At 41.6% G+C, this 12,812-nt stretch overlaps 1 protein-coding gene across 2 annotated transcripts in view; it reads left to right on the top strand.

The window, feature by feature from the left end:
• The window catches only part of SGCD (sarcoglycan delta), a 532,111-nt gene that overhangs the window by 256,672 nt on the left and 262,627 nt on the right, over nt 1-12,812 (top strand). Inside the window, exon 1 of one of the 2 annotated variants that reach the window (XM_043520273.1) lies at nt 7,897-8,087. The exons of the other annotated variant lie outside the window; for it this stretch is intronic. Coding sequence (XP_043376208.1) covers nt 8,085-8,087 — 3 coding nt within the window. The 5' untranslated portion in view covers nt 7,897-8,084. Of the gene's footprint in view, nt 1-7,896; nt 8,088-12,812 lie in introns of those variants that run through there. 2 annotated transcript variants of the gene reach the window in all.

Below are 12,812 nucleotides of genomic sequence, written 5' to 3'. Positions count from 1 at the left end.
TAAATATAAACCTTACTAATCTGTATCATACAGGATATGTAATGAGGCTGAGTTAACATTGAAACTTCTTAGCATTTAGGGGCAGATCCTCAGCTGTTGTAAATTGTCATTCCTGCATTCATATTTCCACTTTCACATTGCATTGCATTCTGTTTTTCCATGCAGTTACTGCTAAGACTAATAGTCTCACTTAATTTTCCAGATTGGTTATAAAATTTGCCAGCCAAAATATTGCTAACGTTCCTTATACTGGGGGGAAAACACACAGCATAAACCCAATTCCACCCTCCCCAAATCCTAGCTATCCAATGTATTTATAAAAATCATTACCAAAATACTGTTTCCTCTTTGGAAAGATTATTTTGTGGCCTTATGGATTCTATTGTTGATGTTGCTATTTTAGAATTGCTAGCCACTTGGTTAATATTCTGTTTTGATCTTTTATCCTGTTCCCTAACAAGTGCCAGGTTGTCTGTTTTACAAAGCCATTATCTGTTTCCATACAGAGAGGACTATTCATTACTGCTCCCACATGCTTCCATATGGTGCACATTAATCACAATTTAGCTATGTAAACAAAACTCACATTTTTTCTTGATACAGTTACCCAGATTAGGGTGAATGAAGGATTCCATTTTAATAAGTCACATAAACACACCTGAGGCTCTGACAACAAAGGGGCAAGAAGCTCTGTTCTATAGAATACATCACTCTGTTAATTAGAAGTCTTGTTTTCTGCTTAATGTTTGTCAGGGTTTTTTTTAATGTCCTGGAATGGTATTCACCAGGTCCGGAACGTTACTTTTTAAAAACTCCTCCCGCCTCATTCCCCTGTTATTTCATTGTGTTGAAAAGTTAGTACATGCTTTTGAGCTATGATTTCCACATATTAAATCTCCAAACTGTTTAAAATTGAAGTGTTTTCAATTGTATATTTCTTGAACAGCTTGAATTTAATAGCTGAGCTGTGGTGGAAATAAAAATAAATAAGATTAAAGGACCATTGAATCAATAAAAGGGAAAGAAAATTCATCTTCAGGGAGAGAAGTGGCACCAAATGTATGTTAAGTCCCAATCAGGAAGCCTCAGATCTGTGCTTTTGTCTAGAGCTGGATGAATAATTGATTTTTTTGGTTTGCTGACCAAACTGAAAAATGAATGTGTCGGGGAGAGGGATAATTTTGGGTCAAGTGAATACACTTTTCTTTTTGTTTCCTTAGTGGAACAAAAAACAGGAATAAAAAATTGTTTCAAGTTAAACAAAATACTTTGGTTGACCCAAAATGAAATATTTAATTTACATTCTGAGCATTTTAAACATTTTTTTTAAATTAAAAGAAAGCAAAATTGGTAAAGCCATTTACAAAACTGGAGGAGGAGAAGCAAGGACTGGAACCCGGGTGTCCCCTTTCCAGGAGACCACCCTAAGCACCAGGCTCCAGGGTCATTCTCTCTCCCTGTCTCTGGCCTAGTGAATATTTAATTATTATACAAAGTGGAGCAACTTCAGTAGGAGTGATTGAGAGGGACCTATCCCAGAATACCCTATAATTCAATGGTTAGGTCACTCACCTGCAACATGAAAGACCCATGTTCAAATCCTGTCTCTAAGTCAGGAAGAGTGGGGACATGAAACAGGGCCCCCTACCTCCCACATGAATACTCTAACCAGAGGACTATAGTTTATAGTAGGATCTTCTCCTTTGGATTTTTGGAAGGACAACTAAGTCTCCTTGTGAATTTAGCTCCCAAAATATTTTTTGGGACGAAACTATTGGACAACTTTGTGACCAATGGTTTTGGTCGACTGGATACTACATTTTTTGGCGACTATTTGTCCAAAAATTTTTGCCCAGTTCTCCTTTTGTGTGTGTTCACATTCCCATGAAGCTAATTCCTTTAGTTTTGCTTTGATTGCATACATCAGTGTACGTGAGGGACCAGACCACGCAAAATCTTATTCTAACATAATCCCATTGACTTCAGTAGGGCTATTCACGTAAGAGTTTGCACAAGACAAAACATCAGTTACAAGGGATTCATGTACAGTATTGTAACATACTTTTTCACCCAATCAGCATGCTCATGAATGAACAGAATGGAACTCATTGCTGTAGAATGTTACTGAGGCCAAAAATTTAGAAGGATTCGAAAAGGGATGGGGCATTTATATGGGTTAAAAGAAAATCCAGAGTTACAGCACAATATTAACTAAAGGGATTAATTAATTAATTTAAGGAATTAAGCACAATAAAATAAGAGTTTGGAAGAGATTTAAACCCTTCTGACTCCAGGACACAAGCCACCCTAACTAATGAGAGGTTAGGAAGTGGCTTTCCCTTTGGGTAGATTGTTCTGTAGCTGCCTGCTTCAGTTTCTTGCACCTTGTTCTGAAGCATATGTTGCTGATGAATGTTGGAGACAAGATACTTAACTAGGTGGATCCCTGGTCTGATCCAACGTGGCAATTTTTATATTAGTGTACTGTGTGTTTCTGGCGAAGGGTGTTTGAATGTATGCCGGAAAATACTGAGCCAAACTCTTGTCTGTTACATCAGTGTCAACCTGGAGTAAAGTCAATACTTTGGATTTATAATGGTGTGAGAGCAGAGTGTGCCCTACTGAATTATTATTATTTATTATTTGTATTGTGGTAGTGCCTATACACTGTACAAACATATACCAAAAGAGAGAGTCTCAGCCCCAAAGTAGAAAACTAGATGTTAATGGCCTAGAATAGGGTGATGGAGGGAAGCCCACGGGAACAACGAGACACAATGATGTGTGGATGTGTGTATATGAATGTACAGTAGCTATGGGATCCTCCTATGTATATGAATGTATAATAAAAGGGATATTCCTATCTACATTATACCGAAGATATAGATAAAGTAAGAAAGGGATTCTTATTGCTTCTCTGTTTTCAACTTCCTAAATTCAATCCATTTTTTCAGGGCATTATGGCTACTTAGAATGATAGGAGCACCAATAAAAGGCATTGGTATATGGAAAGATGTTATCAAACAGGAATGTTTCCTTCATTCCGAGCTTTAGCTCAGAACAAGGCATTTAGGAGGAAAATGCTGACACAATGTCCTTTGGAGCACAGCTAGAGCATTCTGTTCTAATATGCAAAGTAAAGTTGTCTCACATTGACATTTAAGTAAAACCGTAGGAGCCTTTTGGTTAGAAGCCTCAAAAGCCACAAGCAACAGAGAAAGTGCCAGCAGCAGAGATGGGAAGGACTGTAATGATTGCAAATGAGTCTTGTCGAGGACAAAATGTGATTAGTGTTTTCTAAGAGTGAAGTGTGTTGCTGAAATCTGATGACTGCCTTGTGTTGGGGGTGGTGGGAGAGGGAAGAATCCCATAATTCGCCAGGTTTTATTTAATAAGAGGTTCATCATTTTCCATTTTCTCAGCCTGAGCTGGGGTGTTTGGGAGTTATTATGAGATTTGAAAGAATGCTGAGTTTTTGATCTTGTCAGGGCTGAAAGTACTTTATAAATGTCAGAGTTGGTATGTGAAAATCGGGGGCACTGCTCTGCTACTTAGCTTGTGAGAGATGGCTAATGAGGCCAGCGGAGAACAGCTTGCAGTGCAATAGCCCTGCCTTGGAGAGCAGCACACTTTTTAGCTCCTTGCCGAAAATGATGGACTGTTCCTATGTGTGTATATATACATAAATAATCGTAAACAAATTGCCAGCCTTAGATAACATTGTTCTGTGCGCCATTCTTATTAGCAACCTTTGGAATGTTTACTATACAAACTAACTTTTGTAGGTGACGTTTTTGAGTAAGAGGTCATAAGGTTTCCTCCTTTTGTTCCAATTCTTAGTACACAATTGGATCTGTGTTGACAGCCGGGTGATCTAAGGCAAATGTATGGGTGAGGTGGCCTGTCTACTGTAGCTGAACCTCATTAAAGCTGGTCAGAGAGTAGAGTTGTCTATAAATAAGGCTGCTGTGACTGAAGTTTTAACAAAAGGTCTGTAAAAATTTCCGAAAAATAAGGAGAAGGAGACAGCAGTCAACCCAATGTCAGGTGTATAAAGTTAAATGAGAGACCGTTAGTTTCCCTCGCACACCCTTCCAAAGTTTCATAAAGCTGCACATCAGAGTTCTCAGTACACACTGTCCATCTAAAAATAAAAATGGCAATTGCAAATTTTCACAATTTAAACAGACCAAAAGTGGTGGCGTTGCTGATTTATCAACTGTCACTTGTCAGAATGACTGATTTAATAGGGATTCTGGCTGTAGCCAGGCTTTGAATGTGCTTTGCAAGTATAATGACTTTCATTTTCAAATCTGCCTAGATGCTCTTGTGCCCAGTTCTCATTCATCTTAATGTAAACTGGGTGTCAGTATCCTAGTGGCGGTTTTGGAAAGGGCAGCCATACAGTGCAGGATTTATTAGTATTGTTGTAAAAAGGCCAGTTACCAAACCCTGTTCTATCTTGATATCTTTCCACCACTGAAAAGATATAGATCCCTTCGGTCTTTCCAGGTCTCTTTCGTTTGTAATTTATTAACTCAGGAAAGTTTAGCTGATCAGCACTATATGGTCAGGTCCTTCCTGAATTTATTTTTTAAAACTTAATTACTGGCTGGTTTGACTGAGGCAGACGGTTGCCAAGTGACTTGACTGAGATCATTGTTTGGTCATTTAGCAGACTTTAGGGCCAGATCCTCCACATCAGCTGAGAATCAGGCCCCAAATATCATCTTGACTTCTATTGTTTGCTCTACTTCACTGCTATTATTTAGAAAAGGCTTCTGCATTTGTTGGCTGGGAGCAGAACCTGTGTTAACTACTTGGAAGGCAGCTATGTTAAACAAACCATTCTATGGCAGCACCAATGCAATTTCACATTGTTGTGCTGTGCTCCATAGCCAATTGGGAGTTCAGTGAGTCAGTTTCTGTTGAAAGGAAATCAGTCACCTTATCACGTTTCTCACGGCAAAATAGCATGCAAAGCAAGGATTTGGCATTTATTCTGACAATAAAATGTGTCTTTGACCCATAAGCGGTAGAGGTTAAAAACACACACGCACAAAAAGCCAAGGAATCAAACATCATCAAAGTAACCTGTGTTAGAAACAAACCTTGAGACATCTGTCATGAATTTTGCATGTCCATCCAATGAAATGCTTTTCAAAAATACAATCTCAGAAGTATTACATGCCTGAGTTCAATTAAGTTTTCAATTAAGTTTCCAAATATGTACATCTGTTGATAAAGGGACTTTTGTTAGGAATGACTGCACCAAGTTTAATTTAATTTACTGAGCCTCATAGTAGTTTGATTTTTTTAAACTTGCAATGCCAAAGAAAAACATTTTATATGCATAGGTTTTTCTCAAAGTCAAATCACGCTTTTAAGAAAGAATTATTTTGCAGCATCTTTGAAGAATTGGTGGAAGATTAGCAAAAAATCCCAGGACTAATTATTTTAATATTGATGTACTGGGTGAACAGTAATAACCTTTCTTTGAGATGGTGGCATGTCCTGTAGAATCAATTAATGGAAGATGCATTTATGATGCCTTTTTGTTAGATTTAGGGCACTAAATTTCAAAACATTGCACTGCTTTGGAAATGAGCCCTAATCAGACCCATTTGTCTTACACCTGCCCATTTGGATAAAGCCCTTTCTGCAGTCCTTACACGCGTAAATTCCTATTGTCTTTACTGGAAGTTTTGGGTATATAAAGAATGCAGTACGAGTTTCAAGTTAAGCACCTGCTTAAGTGCTTTGCTGAACTGGAGTTTACATTTTAAGGAATGATTCCATCTTTGGCTCCTAAAACCATCTCTGTATTGAATCCAGTAAATATTAAAATGCTCTTGAATTAGAGGATATATAAAAATAAATGTATGTGTAACATTCTGTCTGGATTGTTATATTGTATGCTGTGCTTTTTGGAACAAGCCAAAACTCTGGTGATACTCTTTTTAGTATCTCATAAACGTGCTGGGAAAGAAAAGCTATGGCTGGATTTAAACGAAAGAAACCTATGGTTTAGAAAAGACAGGATTTGCATTTTTTCCTCACATCTACCTAGGGCAGAGGTGGGCAATCTGCGGCCCGCGGGCCACATCCGGCCCATGGGACCGTCCTGCCCAGCCCCTGAGCTCCTTGCCTGGGAGGCTACCCTCGCAGCCATGCCACCGGTGCAACGCTCTGGGTGGCCGGGCAGTGCGGTTGCAGAGCCGCAGCCTGGCCCGGTGTACTCGGCAGTGCGGCTGTAGCGCCACCAGCCACCGGTGCTCCAGGCAGCACAGTAAGGGGTTTGAATAGAGGGCAGAGGAGTTGGGGGGGGGGTGGTTGGGCGGTCAGAGGGCGGGGAAAGAGAGTTGGATGGGGTGGGGGGCCCGGGGGGGGCAGTCAGGAAGGAGATGGGGGGTTGGATGGAGTGGGGGGTCCGGGGGTGGTCAGGGGACAGGGAGAAGGGGTGGTTGGATTGGGTGAGGGGTCCGGGGGTGGTTGGGGACAGGAAGAAGGGGTGGTTGGATTGGGTGAGGGGTCTGGGGGTGGTTGGGGACAGGGAGAAGGGGTGGTTGGATTGGGTGAGGGGTCCGGGGGTGGTCAGGGGACAGGGAGAAGGGGTGGTTGGATGGGGCAGGGGGTCCCGGGGGGCAAGGCAGGAATGGGTGGGGGGTTGGATGGGGCGGCAGGGGGCAGTCAGGGGTGGGGTGGTCAGGGGACAGGGAGCAGGGGGTGGTGGATGGGGTTAGAGTCCCCGGGGGGGCCGTCAGGGGACGGGGCGTTGGATGGGGCAGGAGTCCCGGGGGAGCCATCAGGGGGCGAGAAGTGGCGGGGAGGGGGTCGGATAGGAGGTGAGGGCTGGGCCACGCCTGGCTGTTTGGGGAGGCAAAGCCTCTCATAACCGGCCCTCCATACAATTTTGAAAACCCAATGTGGCCCTCAGGCCAAAAAGTTTGCCCGCCCCTGACCTAGGGTCCTTGTCTCTTTGGTCCTTGGCCAGTTGGATCAATATTTCAGTTCTCAAATGTGTTTCCAGCATGATGTCTCTGGGTGTCCAGATTCCTCCGGTGACTGACATGTACAGCAGATGTAAATGCCTAGCGTATGTTTGTTGCATTCATTGTGAAGGAAAATCAGCTGGTTTGCTGACTTTCTTGGCGTTGCACCTTGCAGTCACTTAGAAAAGGGGACAATTTGTTAAAGCCATCAAAATGTACATAGTCTCAATTTTGGGGCAAATTTATCCATCCTACCCTCACTTTCACTGGTGAATATCACTAACGTCAAATAGGTTATATGAATGTAAGCCAGGACAGACTTTGCCCCACTTACGCTTTTTTAAAAATTTGTTTTCATTTGGTTCTTGGCATAAGAATGGTGCCCACAGTCTTGTAATGATTGGAGTCCACGAGCACAAGCAGTTACGTCACAGATAGGGAATTTTATGTCACATATGGGGTGTATTCCACTCAAGTCATTGCCTCCACATGCAGTATCTTTATTCTCTGGTTATGAATGAAGAAGTTTTTGCAGATTACAGGCAAAATTTGAATATTGACCCTGTACCCCAAGGGCTTGACCTCCAGTGATATTAATTGCTCTCACTTTGAAAATGTCACAGGTGGTGGACTATATGTTACCGGAAGAATTGCCTTGTTTTATTTGATATGCACATCTAAGTTAGTACACACTTAGCCTTTGGTGTCACTTTTATAATACTGTATTAGATCTCCAATCTTTGGTTCCTGGAATGCCATCTCTGCATATAAAAGTTTCTAAGAAAGGCTTAGAGTGTGTGTGTGTTTGTGTGTGTGTGTGTGTGTGTTTTTCTGTGTAAATTGGAATAAATCTGTAGGAGGAAATACAAGCCAGTGCATTGCTACCTTCTGAAGGATGGGTAGGAGTTTTTATATGTAGTGTAATTTCACACACATTGTAACTGTCACTGTGATTCAAGGCTTTTGGAAAGAGAGCTTCCAGTTTTATTTGTTGTTTGCTTAGCAAAGCTTTGACCTTATGGGTATGTATTTCAGATTTTTTTATGTCATGGAATCATTTCTCTTCAGGATTCTGATTTATATTTCAGCGAGATGGTAAGGCACCTTGGAGTTTGCTACATGAGTTGATTGTTTTTTAACCTTAACCCAGTGTGATATGCACTCCAAAGAATATTTTCATGTAATCCTGCAAAGAGGAATAAAGATAACACAATTATCTGGCACTAATATTGTAACTCTAAAGCGTGTAGTGACAAGTCTGGCAAATATACTAAAATAATCACAAGACAGGATTGTTTCTGAACAATAAATGCCATTAAGCTTCACTTTTGATTCTGACATCCAACTGCATTCTATACCCACTGGATTCAATTTACTTTTTTCTGGTTTTTTTTCCCCTCAAAGAAGTAATTTAACTTTAATTGTGAGTTGTGTTCCAACTAAAATAAAGGATTCCCAGATGTCTTCCGTGCTTTTCCCTGGTAAACTTGATAAGAAAGGAGCTGGATCCTCTCAACACCCAAAACTGAGCCAAGCTGCGTAATGCTTCCAGTGATGCCCTCAAGGTTCAAGGACAGCCAGCATCCATTCATGTCAATAGATGTTCATGTGTTAAGGGCAAAAGGTGGCCCATTTAATATGGCTGTGAGCAAGGAAGGTGACATTCACCCCTGTAACACAAAGCTGATGCATCACTTAAAACAGGGCACCAGTTGTTCATAGGATTTGTGTTGATCCTCTTCACAGGGATAAGTTTCATTAGGTGCCATTGTGGTTATGATTTCAGAACTGAATTTATCATGGAAACAATTATACAATATTCTCCTTGTATGATTAGCAAAGAGGAAAATGTATTCTTGATGTACACAGTTAAAATTGACTGAGAAATTTGCTGGTATGGCATCAACATGGCTAGATTGAAAGGGGTAAAAAGCCTAATGCAGTCTATTGTCAGTTTAGAGAGAAGAACGTTTCCCCTTCAACTCTGAAGAGATATTGTTAAAAGATTATTTAAAGTTATCTAGGAAGCTTGGCAGAGGCGGCATAGAGAATAAGGGTTAATCATACATAAAATTGTGCTATAATTGCTTTAATGCCAAATGGAGATTCAACTGAAGGAACTGTAGCTTTCTTCTAGCAACCCTTCTGTGCAATATAAAACCAGCCCTGAGCAATGTATTAAACTGTAAGTCTAACATAGGCTGAACATGGTCCTGCTGTACTGCAGTTGCCCCAAGGAAGCATGATGCACAGATTCAGAACCTAGCCTGGACATCAGATGGTAGATACCTCAGGGGTTCTGGCTATAGAGGAGCAGACAACATCTGCTTCAAAAACCAGTAGTAAGTATCACAGCCATGGACTAAGCCACGTCGGGTAGGCAGAAGCTGAAGGGGGGGTCAGTCTAGATAGAAAATAGTCTGGGAAAATAGCCTACGTTCTATCATTTGACGCAGCCCAGTCATTGTATTGGCTGAGGAAATGAGGCATATAAATACTTTTTCTTACCCTTTCGATCATTGACATGCTAAGAGTGTTGAAGTGTTGTAAGTCTGTGACTCTTCCCAGACAAAAGAGGGACAAGTGGATGATTTAGTCTTGTGCTGGAAATGATAGTGATGTAGCATTGTCCTTGGAAATAAAACAGTAGATGTGCAATGATAAGCTACAGACTGCTGTAATAAATTGCCACATTACACCTCAAAGGTAGGCTAAATAATCTGACTATGATCCAGATCAACTGGCTCCTCTGAGTGACCATGCCAGAAATGACAGCATAAAAAGGCTCTTATTTATTTAAACAGCTGGCTTCCCAATTCCCGGAACTGATCCCGGACCAATGCACTATTGTTAGGGGCTTTGACATGAGTCAGTCCTATGGGCTAAGGATCCTGGAACTGTAAGGTCAAAACAGGAGTAGCTGCTGCCAGAGTTGCCCTAATAGAAGGAAAGGCATGAGGTTGTCCTGTTGTTATAATTGGCCCTACAAATTTACCCTAATTGTGTGCTCAACCGTAAAAAGTACTTGAAAGTTTGTAAGATGTCACAATAACCTATAACTTTTTAACCTGCTTAGGAATTGACGATGAAAAGTAGGTCAAGTTATCTTCCATAAAGAATGTTATAAGCAGGTGCAAGAAAACCAGATGGAGAAACAAAAAAGGCCTACAGAAATAACTCAAGGACTGCATTAAGATCATGCTTCATAAATAAGAAGATACGAGTCTGGAAATTAATGGATCAATGTGTTGGATATTAGGCCTAATTGGTCGACAAAATGATGAAGGGATCAACTATGCCACCCTCTCCCTACCCCCATCATTTGGGGTTCTTAAAAGGAGACTTCGAAAAATTATTGATTTGTATGGTGTCCTCCTATCCTAGCCTAAAGCAACTCAGTTCAGCACATCTCTGCTTGACTCATCTCTTCCCAACACAGCTCGTCTCGTGTGATTTTTCCCCAATCCCAGGACAGAAGGACCAGACCAAAGGGGTTTCCTTCTCACAGGAGCCCATCAGGCCTTGCTCTTCTTTAAGGAACTTTGTTTTTCACCTGTGAGGTCACATCATGACACCCAGCCCTCAGCCCGGTGGTGAGGATACTTGATTGTCAGCTCTGCAGAAGCATGTAAAATCCTGTTCTGCCTCCCTTCCCTTTTGTGTTACTTTCTGCTCCACTATTTTTCATTCTCTCCTATCTCAGCTTTTCACCAGATCCTGATATCAACTGTACTGGACACATTATCACAGTGAGATAAGACGGCCCATCAGGCCCTGCCCTGCCTGAGGAGAAAGGATCCAACCAGATGACATCCCTGACTGCAATGCGAGCCAGGATTCAAACAACAGTTGTTGTAGCCTACCTGCCAGTCAAAGCATCCGTTCACGATTGGCCAGCTGCCCAGTGTTCAAAGAACCTCAACAAAAGCCCTATTTCGCCCCGCTTTTTCTTTCCTCTCTCTCTCTTCTACCTTGCGTCTGTCTCTTGCAAACAGGAGGAGTGAATACTCTTTGCACATCAGGACTGAGTGTAGATTGAACCATTTCCCTTTCATCAAAGAAAGATTGTTAAGGTTGTTGGTGAAAATAAGAGACTGATATTTTGCTGCCAAGAGGAGAAATACTTTGTTTTGATTGATTTGCAATTGTTTTGCATAATTAAATAAGTAAGTTTTGCATAAGTAAATGTGTGTTTTGATGTCTGCTTCTTCCTTGTGTTTAATCAATAAACTTCTCAACTTTAGAATGAATGCTTTTGGGTGTTTCCCCAAAAACCAAGTAAACCAGGGTCTCTGTAGGAAATCCCCTGAACCTTTGTAATACTTGTTCAGTATTGGACAGTGGAAGAGTTTATAATGCCTTTAACTCTTTTGGCCCTTGAGATCAACACAACAGTCCTGTAACTCTGATTGGTGGTGTTTTATTTTCATTCAGGTTACTTTGAAATACAACATGAAGGGTGGGTTGTGCTAATCTACCTGGGAAAGATGATAGAAAGTACCAAATGCTAAACAGCTTCCATTCACATCTCTTGGAAAGGCTCCCCGACAAAATTCTTCATGGGGTGGAAGTAAGGGACTGGCTTTAATTAACATTGTGTGCTGTTGACTCATAGGCCATGTCTACACTACGCACCGATCCGGGGATCAATTTATCACGTCTAGTGTAGACAAGATAAATCAATCCCCGATTGCTCTGCCGTCGACTCCAGAACTCCACCACAGCGAGAGGCGGAAGCGGAGTCGACGGGGGAGCGGCGGCCGTCGATCCTATGCCGCGAGGACGCGAACTAAGTGATTCTAAGTTGATCTAAGATACGTTGACTTCAGCTACGCTATTGAAGTTGCGTATCTTAGATCGATTCCCCCCCAGTGTAGACCAGGCCATAGACTCACCTCTCCACCCTGTGTCCTCTTCCTCTCGCATCAGATTTACATTTCCTCCTGGGTATCCTGTTGATGGCTCAAACACAACAGCTCAAAAACGTAACTCTTCATCTTGCCTTCAAAATCCTCCTGACACCTTCCTTTTCCCACTAAGGTTAACAGCTCCCCCGCCTTCCCCTATCCCACAGAATCACAACTCTAGTGTCATTTTTTACTCTTCCCCACATGTTGATGTTGCTACTAAATCCCTGCTGGTTTTCTCTGCAAATCACCTGCCAAGTGCATGCATTGTTCTCCAGTCCCACCAGTAAAATCTTTTCCAGCCCCTTATCTTGTGCGTCATCTACAGCATCTTCCTTCTTTCTGACTTCTCTGACTGTCCCCTACTATATGTATAAATTGGGGAGAGTCTACAGTATCATGCTGTTGCATTGATTTTTCCTTTTCTTTCCTTTCTGTTACATACATACGTGGGGGTGAGATCATGGGAAGCCGGTTTTAAATTCTGAACTTGACAGGATTGTGCTGCCTTGTCATTATTCCCAAAGGAATATATCTTTTTATAGTGAGCCATACTTGAGATTTCTTGGGCACATCATGCTTATGTTTGACTTCTGTGGTAGGTGCCACTAAACTTTGTGAAGTAGAATACAGGAAATGTGTAAACTAACAATGACCCCGTTTCTCAGAATCACACTTGCAGTGGTGTGATCCAACATTTTTTGGCTGACTTAGAATAACGCTTCCTCAGCTCTCGTCTCCTAATGCCCCTACTCTACTTGTGCTACATTGATGACATCTTCATCATCTGGACCAATGGAAAAGAAGCCCTTGAGGAATTCCACCATGTTTTCAACAATTTCCATCCCACCATCAACCTCAGCCTGGACCAGTCCACACAAGAGATCCACTTCCTGGACACTACGGTGCTAAT

This window comes from Dermochelys coriacea, chromosome 8 (genome assembly GCF_009764565.3).
Source record: "Dermochelys coriacea isolate rDerCor1 chromosome 8, rDerCor1.pri.v4, whole genome shotgun sequence".
Taxonomy (NCBI): Eukaryota; Metazoa; Chordata; order Testudines; family Dermochelyidae; genus Dermochelys; species Dermochelys coriacea.
This window is presented reverse-complemented; position numbering and strand designations above follow the sequence as displayed.